The sequence below is a fragment of the Phyllobates terribilis genome, unplaced genomic scaffold (assembly GCF_046119375.1).
Source record: "Phyllobates terribilis strain yellow unplaced genomic scaffold, ASM4611937v1 Scaffold_5__5_contigs__length_657084704, whole genome shotgun sequence".
Classification (NCBI taxonomy): domain Eukaryota; kingdom Metazoa; phylum Chordata; class Amphibia; order Anura; family Dendrobatidae; genus Phyllobates; species Phyllobates terribilis.
Genome location: NW_027362765.1, coordinates 391,608,941 through 391,630,426, shown reverse-complemented (window position 1 = coordinate 391,630,426; position 21,486 = coordinate 391,608,941). Strand labels below are relative to the sequence as shown.

Sequence of the window (21,486 nt, the reverse complement as noted above, 5' to 3'; positions counted from 1 at the left end):
TACTTTATTAGTACAGAAAAATCACAACGTTTTGGCCGAACAGGGCCTTTGTAAAGCTACAGAAAGAGAGAGGTATGCATGGTCCCTTTTTTCTATGGCTTGATAAAGGCCCTGCACCGTCGAAACGTTGTGACTTTTCTGTATTAATAAAGTTACCAAAAGGAGGACGTTTGGTGCTCTGGTTCTTGGATTTCTCTGTATTGCTACAACCTTCTGGAGGGTTGCACCAAAGGTGCACGGACAACAGAGTGGTGTACAGGACTCATCTATTGCAAGTACAAGTAACCTATATATAGAATCATTCGGTGCCCAGAGTGCAATATTTTTACCATATAATACCCACAAACAGCCATTCGGTCCCTACAGTGCCATATTTTGCTAAAATAATACTCATAAAGAGTCATCAAGTTCCTATAAGGCCATATAATAGCCTATAATATCCTCTAAGGCCCATATAATAGCCACATACAGAACCCAGAGTTTCTCATTTTACTCAATTAGAGCCACATAATACCTATATAACAACATGTGCCAGAATGACATACTTTGTCGTTGAATGGATAGTGAAGTCCTCGACGCGCGTTTCACATTTTTTTTTTAATCTTGCTTTCCCCTTGAGAAAGCAAGATTAAAAAAACACGTGAAACGTGCATCGGGGACTTCACTATCCATTCTTTGATGACAGCCTGAGTGCTGTATACATGGGTTAGATCCGTCTCTAGAAATAGTTTACTGATTATGCCTACTTGGCTTTAGGCAATTTATAGTATATGCTGTTTGGGGTTATTCTTGCCTATGAGTACATACCTAATACTTCTATCTAATCACTTGTTTTGGTAACTCACGGCTGTTGTGTGTTGGTCTGTCTTTTCTACAGATTTTTAAAAAATTGTTAACTACTTTATTAATAAAAAAAAAGTGTGATCTGAACCATTTATACCCCGCATCCTCCTGTTTCTATATGCTTGCTTGAAGTGGTTTCTTCTTTTGTGATCTATTACACCAATTTTGGTGTTTTGTTTCACAATTAATATGCAACTGGGTTGCCTTTTGCAAACATAAAGTCATGCAGTACTAGAGCGCCATTCTAAGACCCTATGCACTGAATGCCTATAGATTAATATAAATACTGGCACTTTGGCTACTGAATGACTTTATGTGGGTATTATATGGTAATATACTGGCAAAGAATAGCTCACTGGGTACTGAATGCCAATATATGGCCATAAAGCTAATAATTTAAGAAAAGCGGGCACCTACGAAATAATAGGGAGTGCACACTGGAGAATCATGGCTGAGGCTGTTAAGAAGGCATGTGACAAACAAATATACAAAAAAAAAAAAATATGGAATAAAAAGCACAGCATCAGATATCACATGGACAATACCAGTAATAAAAATGTGGATTGACACATTATATAAATAGCAGTCCAAGAGAGAAGGATAAAAAAATTCAGCGATTGAAAAAAAATCCCTGCGAGGGGCAGAAAATTCCACACGCGTTTCGCCAAAATAAGGCTTCCTCAGAGGTATATTTTTTAATGTGTCAATGTCAGTTTTATTACTGGTAATGTCTTTACTAGGACCAGGTTGCAGCCAATGATCAATTTCTAACTTTTTGCCTATAGAACAAAAACAAGTACCTACCGAAATTATTGGTGGGATATCGCTTGCGCAGTTTCTCGGTCAATTTGGATACTTTATTTCTGAGAGCGTCATTTCTGCTGAGGAAACCATTGTCTTGCATGTTCAGCTCATATTCGGACAGGCACTGGGACACATAGTCATCCTCCTGAAAAACGAAAGTGACAAAGTCCCCATTAATAGGAATGAACATTGGGATACAGAGGGCCCAACTAATTTTTCTGTTTGCTCTTTTTTTTGTCTAGTTTTTGGAGTTTTTTTACCGGTTTTTAATTTGCGCCAAATTCTTCTTTTAATATGTGTTCAATTTTTTTTTTTTTTTTTTTTTTTTTTTTTTATGTTCACCATTGTGTCAGGGTTTGGAGTTTCCAGGTGTTTTTGGCTTATTCATAAACTACGATTTTTTAAAAAGTTGAAAAATTTGACGTAAAAGTACTCTGGCTCCCACCTCCCCATTCCTCATCCATCCCGGAGTGTTTTTATGTGCATCAATTATGTTGGTGCAATTTTTTTTGCACCATTTAACAAAAAGTGCGACTTTTTTGCACTATAAAATCACAAAACAGATCAAAAAGGCGAGAATACAGACAGTTTCTTTTCATTTTGTGCAAAATTCATCAACCGCGTGCACCCTTTTGGAGACTTTTGTGCAAAAAAAAGTCAACGAATAACGCAAGACAGACAAAAAGTGACTTTTTTTAAAAAAAAAAAGGTTAATGATGATTTAGGGGCAAGGGGTCAATTTCTTTAGGTTACTTGTGTTTTGTGCGCTGAATCTTGTGATGTTGAATAAAAAAAAAGTTATCCAATAATTGATTGGTTCATAGTCCTAAGACAAACATTTTTTTTTTAAGGAGTTCTCCACTTTGGATAACCCCTACTTGTAGGAAGGGTCCTTTGGCAACAGGCTGATCATAGAGCGCTCTCCTGCAGGATCTCCCCCGCGATCAGTTGTAATCTATAGTGTCCAATTTTTCTTCTGCAATAAAGCATTACATAAATGTGCAATGTAGGACAGGACGGATCCTATGCAGTGAGAGATGCCCTTTGTGACCACTCAGCTCCAAGCGATGAGGATCCAGAACAAAGGACCGCCCCATCTATTAACTTTGCGTATACAAATAAGTTTGCCAAAATGGAAAACCCCTTTAAGACACCAATGGATGCTCCATAATCTGACAATTTCCCCATAAACATGCGTGTTTGCTACATGCTTATCAAATCCAACCCTCTGTAGACCATTAAATAGTATATTTTCGGCTTAACCCGAAAGGGCTGAAATTTGGGCAGATTTGTTCAATTCGGGAGGGAAATTCGATTCACATCGTAAAACATTTGATGAACATTGGCCTGGGAAGGGATTAAAAATAAAATCTTGTACACAGGTCTCCTTGGCCGTCCACTCGCCTTACCTGTCCCCAGATTGGCTCTTCTGTTCCGTTCATGTCGTCCCATCAAGGACGTGTCGCACCCCATGTAATGGTGCAGGGCCATATGAATGGAAGACCACACCGGATGGAGGATAGAAGACAGAAGAAAGACGAGCCAATTGGAGGACCGGCGGCAGCGTAAAAAAGGTACAGAAGAGGGCCAAAGGGATTATTAAAAATGTTTTAACCTCTTCCCAGTTGGCCGCCATTTTTTTTAGATCCTGGTGAATTTTACTTTTTTTTCTTTTGCAAAGTCCAAAGGCGATTTCACTCGCCTCTATAATGGTCCCATCAACTCAATAACCATTCCTCCCGACCTGCATCTATACATGCAAGCATGGCCTCGGCCGATCATGCAAGTGATCACAATGAGGAGAGCGGAATTAGATGTGTCTGGCGCTGCATACTCCCCATAGAAATCCAACATGCCCGGTCATTATTTTCCATCTTTTTTTGGCTGAGAGGCCATCATGTTAGACAATTGGAAAGCTTGGCTGCAATTCGTGTAAATCTTAAAAGTTCTTGAATGAAGTCAAGAAAAAAAAAAAATCCTGACTCTTAAATTTCTTATTCTTACAATATTTAAAGTCTAAAGGTTTTGCCCCATTCATACCAACTAGGCACCAACATGTCAAGATGGCATCTTTGCCATTCTCCTCAGCTATCAGTTCAAGAAAAGCACCTGCACAGCATGCGTCAGGCCTGATAGTGACATCACCTGAGGAAGAGAATGAGAAAAATCTTTGGGGAGGAGACCATGTAACAGATCAGCTGTCTCGGGAAGGTCTCTCTCCAGGACACGTCCACCACTCACCATGCTCATCAGTTGTTGCTCCTTTCTCAAGCAGCATGGACAAAAAGAAAAAAAAAAAGCAAACAAAAAACAAAAAAAAAAACAAAAAAAAAAAAACAATTAAGAACCAACTCTTCTCGAAAGAAAACTAAAAAAATAAATAAAATAAATAATGGATGGTTCAACCCATTGGAGAAATCCATTCTAGACCTGATATTGTAATGTACAATTTTTGCAATCAATATCTAAAATAACTCTTCAATCAAACATCCATGGAAGGTGCAGATTCTGCTTGCGTAGATCCAACTTGTAGGAAGTATTAAGTGCAAAGCTACCTAGGGAATAAAAAAGGATGCAAAATTGCTTCTTTTAGAAGAAAAAAAAAAGTCTTAAGTGCCTCCTATACATCAATGACCAACCTTCTACGTGGCTTCTCACCCAAACCAACCAGAGGTCTACACAGATGAGGAGCAACAACCCTGAAGCAGAATTGTCTACAATCTGGGGTCTCTTTTCCTGTCGATGTTTCAAGACCTTTAAAAAGGTCGAACATTGACTTGCAGGATAGCTACCTATAGGTGGCACTAGAGAACAATATTCTTCTAATTTGCATAGTTTTTTCCCAGGAAGCATTGCCCTAAACTGCATCTCTACAAGCACGACTTCCTTGATCTTACAGTCATGGCCAAAAGTGTTGGCACCCTTGAAATTGTTCCAGAAAATTGTTGCAATTACACATGTTTTGCTATACACACACATGTTTATTTCCTTTGTTTGTATTGGAACAACACAAAAAAAAAAGAGAAAAAAAAAAAGGCAAATTGGACATAATTTCGCCCAAAACCCCAGAAATCGGTCGGATAAAATTATTGGCACCCTCAACTTCATGTTTGGTTGCACAGTCTTTGGAATAAATAACTGCAATCAATCAATTCCTATAACCATTAACAAGCTTCTTACACCTCTCAGCTGGAATTTTGGTCCACTCTTCTGTTGCAAACTGCTCCAGGTCTCTCATATGCAAAGGCGCCTTCTCCCAACAGCAATTTTAAGATCTCTCCACAAGTGTTCAATGGGATTTAGTTCCAGACTCATTGCTGCCACTTCAGACCTAGCCAGTGCTTTGTTTCCATCCATTTCTGGGGGCTTCTTGAAGTATGTTTGGGGTCATTGTCCTGCTGGAAGACCCATGACCCACACACCCAGCTTTATGACACTGGGTACTACACTGTGACCCAAAATACGTTGGAAATCTTCAGATTTCATGATGCCTTGCACACAGTCAAGGCACCCAGTGCTAGAGGCTGCAAAACAACATATTTGTCCCTTCACCATATTTGACTGTAGGTACTGTGTTCTTTTCTTTGTAGGCCTCATTCCATTTTTGGTAAACAGTAGAATGATGTGCTTTACAAAAAAAGCTCTATCTTGGTCTCATCTGTCGACAAGACACTTTCCCAGATGGATTTTGGCTTACTCACGTCCATTTTTTGGCAAACTGAAGTCTAGCTTTTTTTTTTTTTTCTGTGTGTCAGCAGTGGGGTCCTCCTGGATCACCTGCCATAGTTTTTCATTTCATTCAAATGTGGACGGATAGTTTGCACGGTCACTGATGCACCCCCAGCCTGCAGGACAGCTTGAGTTTCTTTGGAACTTGATTGGAGCAGCTTATCCACCATCCGAACTAACCCGAGTTGCAACATTTCATCAATTTTTTTCTGCTGTCCACATCCAGGGAGATTAGCTACAGTGTCATGGGTTGTAAACTTCTTGATTATGTAGCGCACCATGGACAAAGGAGCACCAAGATCTCTAGAGATGGACTTGTAACCTTGAGATTGTTGATATTTTCCACAATTTAGGTTCTCAAGTCCTCAGACCGTTCTCTTCTCCTCTTTCTGTTCTCCATGCTTAGTGTGGCACACACAATGCAAAGACTGAGTCAACTTCTCCCCTTTTTATCTGGTTTGATGTGTGATTTTCACATTGCCCACACCTGTTACTTGCCACAGGTGAGTTTGAATTAGTATCACATGCTTGAAACAAAAGTTGTTTACCCACAATTTTGGAAAGGTGACAACAATTTTGTTTGGCCCATTCTTGGGGCTTAGTGCGAAATTATGTACAATTTGCTTTTTTTTTGTGTTGTTCCAATACAGACAAAGGAAATAAACATGTGTATAACAAAACATGTGCGATTGCAATAATTTTCTGGGAGAAATACTTCATTTTCTGGAACAATTTCAAAGGGTGCCACCACTTTTGGCCATGACTGCATATCTTACATCTACAATTCAGATAGCCAGCCCCCCCCCCCCCCTTTCCCACATTAACGTCCATATCAGTAGCTGCAACAGAAATATGAAGATTGGCTTTGTGTAATGTCAACCGTGTGAGTGCAGGAGGAGTGATGGAAAAAGCTATGGTGTGGAGCCAAAGCTACATCAAACCTTATTGCAGAAAGATGGACTTTGACAATGGGTGCAATAGCACCTTCCTAATGGGTTACTATGTGCCATCAAGTTGACTTTGACTCATGGAGACCACATGAAAAAGGTGTTTCTAGGATCAAAGTCTTCAGTTGGGTTCTTCAGGTTTCTCAACAACGTGTACTAATATAAAGACTCGAGTCTTCGACACAACATACACATCTTCTGCAATGAGCTCGGTCCTTCTTGCAAGAGTTATTTGATAGGATTAAAAAGGTCCTCTCTGGGACTGCAGTTCTTACAGTTTATTTTTAGTACGGGCCATCAATATAAAATTGATGGCACTCCTGCCCATCAGCACACTGAATGTGCCCGGCTCCAGTGAGCACTGCATCTCCTTCGTTGTTTACATGGCACAGCTTTGCACTTTTCATAGTAATTACATCTGGTATTCCAACTCACAGCATCTTCGTACCATTTAAAGTGAATGGGACCAAATTGAACTACGAAGCGTTTCCACTTTTGAAAGTATTGTGCTGTGCATGGTAATTAATGAAGAAGACAGGACCACTTCACATCAGCTGATCGGTGGAGGTGCTAGGGATCCCTGAATATTCAATGATCGACTTGTGAGACGACTTCTTAAATGGATTGTGTAATCTTCTTTTTTCAGGTGCGCACCACTCTTCTGTCTCACGGCTTCCCGCTTGCCAGGGGTGGTGCATTCCTGCCGGCATGGTGGCACCACTGGTCTGAGCTGTGATCGCTCCTATACTGGTGGACACAGACAGATGAGGGCCCATGTGTGCAAGAACAATATATGGCTTCTTTGCAGTCCAATAGTTCATCATAATGCACAATGACACCTACTTTGGTGGTGGAAATGGGTCCCGTTAACTTTTTGGGCCTCTGTGCGGTTGTACCAATGACCGTGTTCTGCAACATAGGAGGAGTGCTGATCCAGAGTTGCGCTTGCAAACTGGACAGCAAACAGCTTGAAAGCGAGTTCTCTTTGCCCAGGAAAGCGGCCACTTGCAGAGCAGTAGACTATGAAACCCAAAAATTACAAAGTTCTTGTTTTTACAAGAACTTTAAAATATTATTTGAGACAACCCTAAGAATGCCTCAATATGGTTCGTTCTTTCTTCTTCAAAATTTGACTTCAACTTGTTAAGACTAAAGTCCGAAAACCACCTTAAGATATCATGGCCAGATTCTTCAATATCCTCCTTCAACGTTCATAATAAGTCACCAAGAAACACAGAAATCTGATTTTCTAGACTTTTTTCTAGGCCTTTCATAATCTTTCTTGCCTGACTTGATTGTAAGATCCTCATTTTGCAGGAGTAAAAAAAAAAAAAAACTTTCTACAAAAGCCGACAATAAGCTAAAGGTATCGGTCCATTTATTGCTCAGCCTTTAGCTAAATCTTTCGACTCCACCAAGAGTGAATGGTTCTTCCAATGGGGAGATCAAGAAGTTCCGGGAACACAGGATTCTGGCATTTCCAAAACCTTTCCATTGGGTGAAAGTCAGGAGATCACAGACACATGGGATTGTTGACAGATCGTGCCGATATCACCAAGTCAGGACAGATATAGAGTGGTCTCAAAATTACAACTAAGGATAGGTGAAGTGGTAATCACGCATGCGCCGCTCTATTCATTGTCTACGGGACTGTTTAAGATAGAAAGCGGCACTCGGCAATCCTCATCAACCACAAATACAATGATTGGAGCAGCAACTTCTATGGTCGACCGCTGCTCCATTTAATCAGGGGAAACAGGACCCCTATTCTAGTAACAGGTGGGGTTTCCAGCGATCAAGCACTTTCCACCTATCTTTGTCCTCATCAAGTCTAACGACATCAAATGCATCGATGACTTCAAAACGTCCCCCCCCCCCCTAAAAAAACCAAAACCTAAATCCAATAAAATAGCACAAAAATAAAATGTTCATTCACCCACCTCTATGGCATCTTTAAATTCCTCATCAGGTTCTGCTTCTTCGGCTTCTTCCACACTCCCAGGAGAGAAATCCTGTAAAAAAATAAAATAAAGTAAAGTCATTTTGTAAACTTTGGACAGTTTTCATCAATGATATGTAACATGTATGTATATATTCTACATGATTTCCTTTGCAAATACATAATAAATAATACAGGCACAACTTTCAATACCTTTTCATTTGACTCCAGAGCTGGAATCTCCCAGGATTACCTGTTTGTTCAGTGTTTAGTTTCTATTTTTCCATGGAAAAGTTGTCTCGTCACACGCAGTCCCTTTATTATGAGAGCGAATGCGGGGATCAGCTACTGAGATCTCCGATAGTCTACTTTGCCAGTAATGAGTAGGCTGGTTCTAGAGAAATGTATTAGGACATGGTGGCCATTGAGATAAGTGGTCATCCATGTAATTAATGGGTGGCTGGAGTCTGGCTGGTCAAAGCGGCTTCTTGTTGGACCACTCATTCCAAAAACCAAGAACAATGATATGGAGTTGGTCTATTCATCTCCACATTTTATAAAGATTTTGGAAGCGTTTGTAGGACTTTTCACTCCATCATTTGTGAGGCCAGACCCTGATGTTGGGGGGGGGGAAAGAGGTTGGGATCAAAATCTCAGATCTAGTTGTGGAATGGGGTGAAGGTCACGTCATGTTCTTCCACCAAATTCCCCCAACCATGTCTGTATGGATCTTGTACATTGGGCACAGTTATGGGTAGCAGAAAAAGGCCTTCACCCAATTGTTCCAACAAAGCTGGACGCTACAATTGTCCATGATACCTTGTATGCGGAAAAATTAAGATTTCCCATCACTGGAACAGAGGGGACAAACATACAAGAACGACCCCATACCATTATCACTTCTGTACATTTTAGAGTAGTCACTATGTATCCTGGTACATAGCATTCTCCAAGCATCCAACAAACCCAGAAACATCCATGAGACTTAGATACTAAGGTTGATTAGCTACTCCAGTGATGACGTGCTTTACACCACTCTAGCAGATTCCTGGCATTGTGCATACTGGTCCTAGGCTGCTTGACCATTCAAACCCATTTCATGAAGGGAGAAGATACAGATTAGATATTAGAAGAACCTTTTTTGACAGTGAGGGTGATCAATGAGTGGAACAGGCGGCCACGAGAGGTGGAGAGTTCTCCTTCAATGGAAGTCTTCAAACAGAGGCTGGACAGACATCTGTCTGAGATGGTTTAGTGAATCCTGCATTGAGCAAGGGGTTAGACACGAGGACCCTGGAGGTCCCCTCCACCTCTAACATTCTAGGATTTATGAAGCTCCTGACGCACAGTTCTTGGATTAATTCTAACTTCTAGGGGCAGGTTGTAACTATGTAGTCAATGATTTTTACGTGTTGTGCACTTCAGGACTCTGCGGTCTCGATCAGTATGTTTGTGTGGTCTACACCTGCATTTCTTTGAGATGCCTCTCCTTCCCAATAATAGCACTTACCAGTGATAACAAGATGATGGCATCCTACGACAGCGCCATGCTTACTAACACAGAGTCCTTCAGTGCCACCGGTAGAAGTAGCAATATTTGCCTATGGAGAACGCATGGCTGTGTGCTGGACTTTACGCACCTGTGTGCAAAATTAAAAGGGATACACACATATATTTACCCTATATGACCAAAACTATCATTCTAATCTTGGACAGGCCACCGCACTTTTTTTTTCTTTCCATGGAACTGAAAACTTCAGACAGGATGACAGCTCCGGTGATCGGAAGGATATTGCAGACTTCAGGTGATTGCTTTAATAAACTCACAATAAAGCTCAAACTCATCATTCATGGAGAGAAATACCAGAGCTCCAAAATCATTATAAAGTCTAATCTTCATCTAATCCGTGCACATACACGGCGTCAGCAAAACAAAAAACTTGGCTGCAAAGAACCAACTAGTTTATGATCGCTGGACGCTGAAATGAAAAGTTCAGATGTTAAAAGGAAAACTCCAGCAATAAAGATGAAACGCGCCATTATATTCACCTATTAGGGACCCAGTAATGAATAACTGGCAATGTGGCATCTGATGGAGACAAGCAGGAGTGACAGGAGGGCCCGGGAGCAATGCACGCTCCTGGATTTCCTCCTCTGGCTACAAAAGTGATGGGCGAAAGAAACAATGCGTCATCTATCAGGGTCTGACTCCAGAAAATCATCCCATAAGCAGGAGCCGGCCAGTGCTAAACACAGCTGAGCTCTCGTCCAAGTAACCTAAAGGGACGAGTCAGCAAAAAATGCCTATGTTCTTATTTTTATATACTGTATATAACATTTTTTTTTTATAAAAAAAAAAAAGCTTACAGGGGAACCATGACATCACATATTGTGAAGGAGGAGGTGAGCTGTGACATCAACTAATGATGGATAACACCTCTATCCACGGTAGATAACACATGATCCGTCATTGTACAGGAGGAAGAGGAGGTGAGCTGTGACATTTATTGTGAATGGTGGATCCTGTGTTATCTACTGTATATAGAGGTGTTATCAGTCATTGTACAGCAGGAGGAGGTGAGCTGTGATATCACCTATTGTGAATGGTGGATCTTATGTTTTCTGCTGTATATAGAGGTGTTATCAGTCATTCTACAGGAGGAGGAGGTGAGCTGTGATATCACCTATTGTGAATGGTGGATCTTATGTTTTCTGCTGTATATAGAGGTGTTATCAGTCATTCTACAGGAGGAGGAGGTGAGCTGTGACATCATTTATTGTGAATGGTGGATCTTATGTTTTCTGCTGTATGTAGTAGTGTCAAATCTGTATTGAAATAAGGCACTTAGTAATTTACAGTAATGTCTTTCCCACATCAGCTTATCATGTGCTTTGCATAGTGACAGGTTCAACACTTAACGACCCTGTTATATGGAGAGCGTAATACATCACGGTATCCTAGGACTCATTGAGATGAGAATGTCTCAGCAGGTCACTAACCACTGCAGGCTGAGAACATATGGTGGACGACGGCGTAACACTCATTTACACCCCCTGTCGTCATCCTTCTCTTTAGTAGACGCCAAATCCACTGAGTTTTTCAGGTTCCAGGAAAAATTAATCAAGTTCCCAACATGCAGTGATGTGTTACTCGATGTAAACAGTTTGTACGTCCTAAAAAGACCAACCGGCTTAAAACAACTGCTGCTACAAAGTATCTGATCAATGGAGGGTTAATTTCGGGACTCCTGACTTTAGGCCCCACAAGCATATTTGGCATCTGTTCTGCAGGGTGCACAAGTATTATGGGCCACAATGTGCAGAAGGCTTTATCCTTAGAATAGCGGGGTATCCACTTGTCTATTTTTTTTTTTTACCCTAAGAACTTTGAATTGTGTATTCCTCTGTTATTCCTTCTGGGAATAGAGCAGATCAGTGCACAGATCATCTTCAAAACAGGCTATTTGTCAACATTTCACTGTTTCCGGTAAATAGGAAGTCGATTTCCAGGAGGAATAACAGAGTAACAATATAATGAAAAAAATAGGAAAAAAAACAAACAAAAAAAAACACTATTTTTTAATATTTCCTTTGCTTTTTAGATATAGATTTTTTTTTTCTATATCCTTTGAAAGCACAGTTGGAAACAGACCTGGATTTTTCAGAATATCCAGTCCAAAAAGCCCCATAACTAAGCTGCATCCAAAAGTTTGGTTTTGGCAGTTCCTTGGAAGGGCCTGGAGAGGAACTTAACTCCACCTCTGGAGTCATTATTAAAAAAACAACATTTTACTTAAATACATGTATTTTGAGTTAAAAATCATTTTTTGCAAGTTTGACTTTTACAGGCGCTTTTGTTTTTCTGCACATTCCACGTTGATGTGGTCTGTGGTAATAAATCAGCTGAGAGAAGCTCAGAAAAAGGCAGATGAAAGAGTTATAAAGTCTCCTGTCAGACCCAGCTTACTGACAGATTCTAAGTTGACTCATTCTGAAACCCAGTTATAGAAAGTTGAAAACAGAGGTGATATAAAGCAAATGGTAAAAAACAAATTATCTTAATGAAAACCAATTGCAAAAATTATTTTTAGCCAAAAATACATGCAAATAAAAAAAGAAATATATATATATAAAAAATTTTTTTTTTTACTTAAATGCATGTATTTTTGGCTAAAATAATTTTGCTGTTGGTTGTATATTGTTTATTATTTATATTAAGGTATTTTTCATTTTATTAAAGATGTTAATATCTATCTATCTGGAAATATATTCTCACCAAAATTGATTAATCCCTTAATTTATTAAGAAATAATCTGCATCCCATGTGTGTGAATGAGAGCACGATAGAATTGCTAGAGCGAAAAAAAAAAAAAAAAAAAAGGCCCGTCGCTATTAATTTACACTAATCCGTGGCATATCCGTAGCAGAAACCAATTGTGTGAACAAAGACTAGAGAAGAACTAATTTTTCCAAATTAATTTGCGGGCCGACTTGATTCAATCCAAATTGAAAAGTGCCCCAATTGCCATGAAAAAAGACAATTAAAAGACTCTGAGGTCTTTCCAGACCCCAAAGCATAATAAAATATAAGGGTCTTTCACTGGGTTTTTGCTTTTTTCGGCACTGAGACCTATGGGGTCGTGTGTGAAATGCCCGTCATTTACATTGATGACGAGCATCACACCCCTTAGTGACTGCAGGGGGACTCAGTGCAGATAAAAATGAAGACCAGTGTGGAGGACCAGGGAAACTGCGGCAAAAGGACGCAGGTGGGGGTCTGGGATGGGTGAATAAAATGTATTTTAGTTTTAGTGCCCGCAAGGAGTTATTTTTTTAAAGAGACCCCGTCATCATGATTTAACCTGTTAAAGTAAAGGTATGGCCATAATGGCCCTGTTATACTGATTTAATGGACACTTGTAGTGAAAAAATCCATAGCCTGCTTCTTGTTTAAGTTTTGGTGCAATAGCCTCTTTGTGCAATGGGGTGGGAAGGCTGTAGCCCCTCTGCATTTGTATGAGCCTCCTTATTTAAATGTCACGCTAGTGCCGCCCTTGCTGCGGGCGTTTGTTGCGCACATTCATGGCCCAAAGTTCTCCAGCAAAATGGCGCCGGAGGCGGCGCATGCTCAGATTAACCTCCGGCAAAATGGTGCCGGTGGCTGCGCATGCGCAGATTGGGATCTTGGCTCAATCACAAGCTGAGATCTCGATCTCTGCATGCACTGCCAGAGGCACCATTTTGCTGGATATCGCCGGAAATTAATCTGAGCATGTGCCACCTCCGGCGCCATTTTGCTGGAGAATGACCCGGGACATGAATGTGCGGAAAAGCCACCCGCGGCAAGGGCTGTGCTAATGTGAAATTTAAAAAAAGGAGGCTCGTACAAATGCGGAGGGTCCACAGCAAAGCCGAAGACCCTACTCACAGTCCCGACCCAATGCAGGAAGAGGATATCGCACCAAAACTTCTAAAAGTGAATTAAACAAGAACCAGGCTACAGATTGTTTCACTACAGGTATCCATTAAATCAGTATAACGGGGCCATTATGGTCATACCTTTACTTCAACAGGTTAAATCGTGATGACGGCTTCTCTTTAACACCTTGCCGGCACTCAAAAGAGTCCAGCAAAATGGCGGCCGGCAGGTTTTGTGTGATTTAAATCAATTTGCTCATCTCTGCTCGGGGCATGTCGCCGCACGTCTGTAGCAAAGTGCCACATGTGTTACTCCTGGATTTTACTGCCTACTAGATCGGCAAAATGTCAGCCCTTTGTCCTGTACTGTAATCCGCCACGGATTTTAACTTTGCAAACTTGGCCATTAAATAGCACAGGTCCTATAAACTAGCAACCAAAATAGGGAGAAATATTAAAATTTAGTCATAAGGGCAAGTTTTTTTTTTTTCCGAAAACACATTCATCATCATAGAAACGAGCAGGGTCGTATCGCGGGTCGTATCGCAGCCCATAAAGGAGGGACGGGCACGGGGCCAGGCTTAGGGTCGGGCACGGGGCCAGGCTAGGACTCGGCGCAGCGGCTCTGCCAGGCTAAGACTGATTTAGGACGCTCCATCAGTGTCGGAGCAGGAGTACAACTCAGTGGGATCCCGGGATCTCCGGCCAAAAAAACAGATGGGGAGGCAACTGATTGTTGAGGAGGACAAACGAGTTTCTCGTAGGGTCCGGGGAGTATTGAAGGAATGTGCGGAATCCTGTAGCCATTATAATATCATCTAATGATCCTCAGATGAGGAAAATCATTTGTGCCGAACAAAAGATGAATTATGGAGAACGCAAACGATCAAAAGGAGATTGAACTAATATCCTGATCACTCTTCCTTACTTAATGAAAAACACATTAGATTTGGTTGCAAAGGTCAAGAAAATACATAACAGAATAAAGAAAATATACAAGAAGTGGCTGATAACAGGGAACAAAAGCCCCACTGTACAATGTAACGGTTCTGCAGCTTTCCAATAGACTGTGTTGCCCCTAGCAACCACGGCGCAACTTTCATTATTCTAAGGGCTGAATGCAAAATGAAAGCCGTGCTCTGATTGGCTGCTCCGAGGCAACAGACATAATTTCTTACTCTTTCTTGCCCATAGCAACCAATCACAGTACAGCTTTTATTTTTCAAAAGGAAAATATGAAACCAAAGCTGCTCTGTGATTGGTTGCTACGGGTCAACGGTCTTTTTTTTTTTTACTGTTTGCGGCCCATAGCAACCATTTTCCAAAAAAGAATACGAAATTAAAGCTGAGCTCTGATTGGTTACAAAGGGCAAATAGGTTATTATGGGCAACAATTTATTTTTAGTTTTCATTCTCCTAAATCTCCCCTATGTGTTTCATTTGATCACCATTTTTCCCAGATTATTTTGCATGCCGTCAGTGAACGGAAAGAAAGTCGTGACTAGAGATGAGCAAATCAATCCATAACAAACCAAATTTGTTACAAATTTCAGATTCTTGCGAACATTACTTTTCTTTTTTTTATATTATTTTTTTTAATTTGCAGGAATCCAGCTCGGGCCGAAATTTTGCTAAACTGTTCTTTGAGGGCCGCGAAAGTGTTAAAATAAATCAAATAATATGTTATACTCGTCTGTTCCTGCGGCCTCTGCAACAATACACCGGAATTCACCCCTCTACATCTAAACAGCGCCACACCCATCCACAGGTCGTGTGGAGTATTGCATCTCAGCCCTATTCCAATGAACAGACCTGAGCTGCAGTACCAGACACAACCTATGGACAGTTGCGTCGCTGTTTCTTAAAGAAAGCAGCCATGTTTTTTTTTTTTTTTCATGCTGAATAACCCCTTCAATAATTACTCACTTCTGAGGTGCTTAATACTGGGGTGGGGGTTCGATCCACAGCCGGTACGGTCTCGACCTCTTGCTCTGCTTGCGTTTGTTCTAATGGAGCCGTCCCGCTGCTGCCCCTTTGCTGTAGAGATGCTTTACATTCTGCGACAACTAAAGACAAAGAAATAAGTCATGTAAGCGATCTCAGTACAACCCAACTAGATTAATACGGACTTTATGGAGGTAGCAGCCGCCATCATGAAAGTGGCCATCAAAGCCATTTGTGTAGCCCATCCATTTTCACCTTGATTCCTGTAGTTCGCTGCAGCCATCATGTCGGCGGCTGCTACATCTGTAGGTCCCCATAAAAGGTCTGAAGTGTTATGGTAGATTTCTGGTTAAGGTTGGACACATCAACTTTTAAAAAAGTTTTAAAAGTTGTTTTTTTTTCCATACCAAACTTTGATTTTAGGGCAAGATGCGATTCCCACTGAGGTCGGAAATCATCTGTATTCCAGAGCTCCTTAAAATGCTGAAATGTCTCCTAGAGTGGTTATAACAGGGTCTTGAACCTAAAAGGGGATGTTCGGTCACATGATATTTGTGACAGATCCTTATTATACAGTGCTGGCCAAAAGTATTGGCACCCCTGCAATTCTGTCAGATAATACTCAGTTTCTTCCTGAAAATGATTGCAATCACAAATTCTTTGGTATTATTATCTTCATTTAATTTGTCTTCAATGAAAAAAAACACAAAAAGAATTGTCCTAAAGCCAAATTGGATATAATTCCACACCAAACCTAAAAAAGGGGGTGGACAAAAGTATTGGCACCTTTGAAAAATCATGTGATGCTTCTCTAATTCGTGTAATTAACAGCACCTGTAACTTACCTGTGGCACCTAACAGGTGTTGGCAATAACCAAATCACACTTGCAGCCAGTTAACATGGATTAAAGTTGACTCAACCTCTGTCCTGTGTCCTTGTGTGTACCACATTGAGCATGGAGAAAAGAAAGAAGACCAAAGAACTGTCTGAGGACTTGAGAAACCAAATTGTGAGGAAGCATGAGCAATCTCAAGGCTACAAGTCCATCTCCAAAGACCTGAATGTTCCTGTGTCTTCCGTGAGCAGTGTCATCAAGAAGTTTAAAGCCCATGGCACTGTGGCTAACCTCCCTAGATGTGGACGGAAAAGAAAAATTGACGAGAGATTTCAACGCAAGATTGTGCGGATGGTGGATAAAGAACCTCGACTAACATCCAAACAAGTTCAAGCTGCCCTGCAGTCCCAGGGTACAACAGTTTCAACCCGTACTATAAGTCAACGTCTAAATGAAAAGGGACTGTATGGTAGGATACCCAGGAAGACCCCACTTCTTACCCCGAGACATAAAAAAGCCAAGCTGGAGTTTGCCAAAACTTACCTGAGAAAGCCTAAAACGTTTTGGAAGAATGTTCTCTGGTCAGATGAGACAAAAGTAGAGCTTTTTGGGAAAAAGCATCAACAGAGTGTACAGGAAAAAAAAAAGAGGCATTCAAAGAAAAGAACACGGTCCCTACAGTCAAACATGGCGGAGGTTCCCTGATGTTTTGGGGTGGCTTTGCTGCCTCTGGCACTGGACTGCTTGACCGTGTGCATGGCATTATGAAGTCTGAAGACTACCAACAAATTTTGCAGCATAATGTAGGGCCCAGTGTGAGAAAGCTGGGTCTCCCTCAGAGGTCATGGGTCTTCTGGCAGGACAATGACCCAAAACACACTTCCAAAAGCACTATAAAATGGTTTGAGAGAAAGCACTGGAGACTTCTAAGGTGGCCAGCAATGAGTCCAGACCTGAATCCCATAGAACACCTGTGGAGAGATCTCAAAATGGCAGTTTGGAGAAGGCACCCTTCAAATATCAGGGACCTGGAGCAGTTTGCCAAAGAAGAATGGTTTACAATTCGAGCAGAGCATTGTAAGAAACTCATTGATGGTTACCGGAAGCGGTTGTTCGCAGTTATTTTGGCTAAAGGTTGTGCAACCAAGTATTAGGCCGAGGGAGCCAATACTTTTGTCTGGCCCTTTTTTGGAGTTTTGGGTGAAATGATCAATGATTTGATTTTGGCTTCATTCTCTTTTGTGTTTTTTCCTTGCAAGCAAATTAAATGAAGATCATAATACCAAAGAATTTGTGATTGCAATCATTTTCAGGAAGAAATTGAGTATTATCTGACAGAATTGCAGGGGTGCCAATACTTTTGGCCAGCACTGTAGGTCTTCAATATCAGAGCAGTGGGGCCCGACACCTCACTAACTTCAAGAGATTAGTTGCTGTTCTGCAGTACCGGGCAGCGGCTGCTACACATTGAACAGATTTGTTCAGCCAAGCCCCATTCAATGTTCACATCGGGCCATGGCTGGGACTGCTAATCATTGCTCAGTGGTGTTGCCAGGTGTTGGACCCCTACCGATCTGATACTGATGACCTTCAAGACCAGGGCCATATCCCCGTTCCTGACTAGGTACATTTTCACTTTTTTCATATATATGGTTTAAACAGGTGTAAATTTTTTTCCTCTTCGGATATCCAAATAATTTTTGCACATTTTTTTTTCGTGATACATGGAGCCTAATTTTTATGTTATTTTCATACTCATTTCTTTTTGGCCGATATCTGGGCAATATAGTTGGGGAAATAAAGAAAACTTGTTGGCATTTCCCTTTTCTTTTTTTTTTTAGGACCTCAAAAAAGGACCACTACAACACATTTTATAATTGTTCCCCTTTCCGTAACAATTATTTTTTTTACATATCAGACTGTGACGTGTCCACAGTGATCAAAAAGACAGAGGTGATATTAAGCTATCTCTGCCTTCTTAGTGGGAAGTCCGCGGGTCTCACGTGTGGTCAAAGTTGATGCCAAAATTAAAAATGTTCAAAAAGGTTTGCTCTTTATTAAAAAGTCACCAATGGTATGCCATCCTGAAAAAAAAAGAAGAATAAAAAGCCATCTTAACACCCAGAATCCACCCTTCATTACAGTTTACTTCACTAGGCTGGAAGATATGATGTCAGGGCCATCAGTTTCCCCCCCCCCCCCCCCCCGTACACAAGTGGTTGGCTATTACCGCTGAAGGCGGTGGGATCAGCACATCATTAAGTAATGAAGATGGGATTTGCAAAGGTGTCGGGCAGGGTCCTATTCAGTTTTCCACATGAAACCCATTGCATGCTCAGCCCAACCAGGAGAAGTAGTTGTCAGCTAAACGAACATTTGGCCAACAGTTATAAAGTGTTCACAAGATTAGTTCCATTCACAAGATCCATTCCAGTGACAGGTCCCCTTTAAGCAAAATATTTGCACACAACGTTACACCTATTCTGTTCCCTAACAATCAGAATTTTTTCTCTCCAAAACTTTCAAGATAAATCCCCACTTTAAAAAGCACCTTTTATTATTCTGTACAGTACAACTGATCTGGATCCAAGACGTAGTTCTGCCAAGAGCCATTAAAGATCCTGGCAGGCGATACTCCAGAACATTCTTCAGGATCCTTATCGCTCGTCTAAATTTGTATAAATCTCAAAGATGTGACTCAGACTTAAAAAAAAGAAAAATTATAAATATTAAATATATAATATAATATAATATATACATACATCTGACACTACTACAGTACTCTAAGTATAAAGGCTACTTTGCCAATTGGTGTACTCGGCTATCTCCGGCGTGTACTCTGCTATCTCCGGCAGTGGCACCAGAGAATAAATGGGGTGGTGGTGAGAAGACATCATTACCAAGTTACATTTCAGAGCTTCGTTTTTAGGTCGGTTGGAGCCCCACTAACCCGCAAGTTATCACCTATCCTATGGATTGTGAATAACCCTTTCAGGAAAAGTTTTTGAAAAACGAATACAGTTCCCAAATGCCGCCATAAAGTTCCCAAAATCTAATACCACCATACAATGCATACTTCTGTTATACCCCGACATGGAGGATCTTCGCCAAGTGTATGGCTCCTAATGCAATACAGCATAGCGTAAGGAAAAATCCAAAATCTTTTCTAGCCACATTTTGAACTAAACATGCAAATTAAGTTGCAAGTGCAACAAGGGCGGCCATAATCCTTTCCTAATCCCTCCCTCTTAGCTTTGATTGACAGCTCCAAAGTGTTGCAATGCCACCACCTTCTGCACTGCACGTGTCAATGAGGCTGTTGGCCGCTGCAGGACAAGTATAAAACATGCGCCGCCTCGAGATTTCTGTGCAGAAGACAGACGGGTTGTGGAAAGATGGGCCATCAATCAAACGCAAGGGGGGGGGGGATTGTGCAGCATTTACAGCGGAGTGTCGGAGCACTTGCAAGCACATTGGGTTGAAGTTCATTTTCTCTGCAATGCCAAGTCAGACTGCAAAAAAGGACTGCACGTCTTGCAACTAACACCTTTGTTGCTTTAAAGGAGGAGATTTTTTTTTTTTCTTGAATTTTACTTTTTATGTAATCCATTTATAAAATATTTTGACCTCCAATTTACCCTATTGCTTTAGTACCCATACCTCTGGTCATATTCCCTTTAAGGAAACTGCTATTTTTTTGGTGCATTTTCTATGATTTTGTTACGTTATCCATTTACAAACTGTCAATTAATATTTGCTTCTTCATCGGTGTGGGCCAACTTTGCAATAATTAAGGAGTGCAACTGTCTCGAACTGACCAGATGCAAAGAGTCCTTGTGCAAATAGAGCAATCTGCTCCCCCCCGTGCCATGGAAGCCGCAGCCACCAGACATCTGCTGTCCCCTCTGATACAGATCAGGAATTTTTGCAAGGCGCATAAATATTCACTGTAAACATAATTGCCCGTGTTCCCGTCTGTCCTTAACGTCGCGCCCGCGTTAAAGTGACATTTGGACGAATCGCACAAGGTCCCATCAAGAATTGACGCTCCGGCCAGATGGAACCGCGCATGTAGCCTGTAATTACCAGCACGAATGAACACCATGATGGCCTCCAGACCAGGAGCGCCAGCCAAAATCTGACACCACTCGGAGACTGGGTCCAGGATCTATGCGGGGAGCGCTCACATATGCAAGACGCTTCCTTCTATTCACAACGGATAGTGAAGGGTCTGATCCGGGGACACTGAGGGTGCTAGAATGAAAACGGCTAAAAAAAATGCAAATATCTGTCCCTTCTATATCCCTGGAAAGACTGAACCGAGGAATATATAGAAGGCAGCAAACCAAAGAGCCACGGGAATCCACTCGTGTCCAACCAACGAAACACACGTACAAAGCAAGGAGCGAGACTGCGCTTATTCTAGTCTAGCCATTTCAGCGTGAAAGAAAAACAACATCTTAGGTCTATTCACTGTGAACCGGAACTTAATCTATTGCTCTCTGTTATCAGCCACAAGGATGGGATAAGCATAATGGATAGGTATCCCCAAATTTTGTGCCCCCTTGATCACTACCTTCCCATAGTCATGTACTTGACGTATCCGTTTGTGCCATAAAAAAAAAAAAAAACCAGTATTTAAACAAATCCGTTCGTAGAGATTTTTTTCTTCTCTGCGCTTTTTCAGTCGACAATAGATCACAGTCTATGGAAAACGGATAGAAAAGTATTGTTATATTTAACATTTGCATCCGCTTGTTTCATCCCTTTTTTTCCCCCCTAGAAAACAAGTCACATAATTTCCGGATACCCCCCCATGTCATTAAAAAAAAAACAAAAAAAAAAACAGATGCATCCGTTCATGGAAAAAATAAACTGATATACTTGCTATAACATGGGGGGCATTATTCCTAGAAGGGGCCCCCGATGGGGGGGGGGGGGGGGGGCATTGTTCCTGGAAGGGGCCCAGGATGAGGGGGCATTGTTCCTGGAAGGGGCCCAGGATGAGGGGACATTATTCCTGGAA

The 21,486-nt window shown here is 41.3% G+C and overlaps 1 protein-coding gene across 4 annotated transcripts in view; it reads right to left on the bottom strand.

Moving 5' to 3' along the window:
- Nucleotides 1-21,486, bottom strand: part of ZFYVE27 (zinc finger FYVE-type containing 27) — an 89,773-nt gene that overhangs the window by 35,746 nt on the left and 32,541 nt on the right. For 3 of the 4 annotated variants that reach the window (XM_073684984.1, XM_073684983.1, XM_073684986.1), the window contains 4 exons: nt 15,607-15,746; nt 8,264-8,335; nt 3,793-3,909; nt 1,648-1,792 (listed from right to left, as the gene is read on the bottom strand). In XM_073684984.1, the coding sequence (XP_073541085.1) occupies nt 1,648-1,792; nt 3,793-3,909; nt 8,264-8,335; nt 15,607-15,746 (474 nt within the window). The remainder of the gene's footprint in view (nt 1-1,647; nt 1,793-3,792; nt 3,910-8,263; nt 8,336-15,606; nt 15,747-21,486) is intronic. The other variant, XM_073684985.1, reaches the window with a different exon arrangement.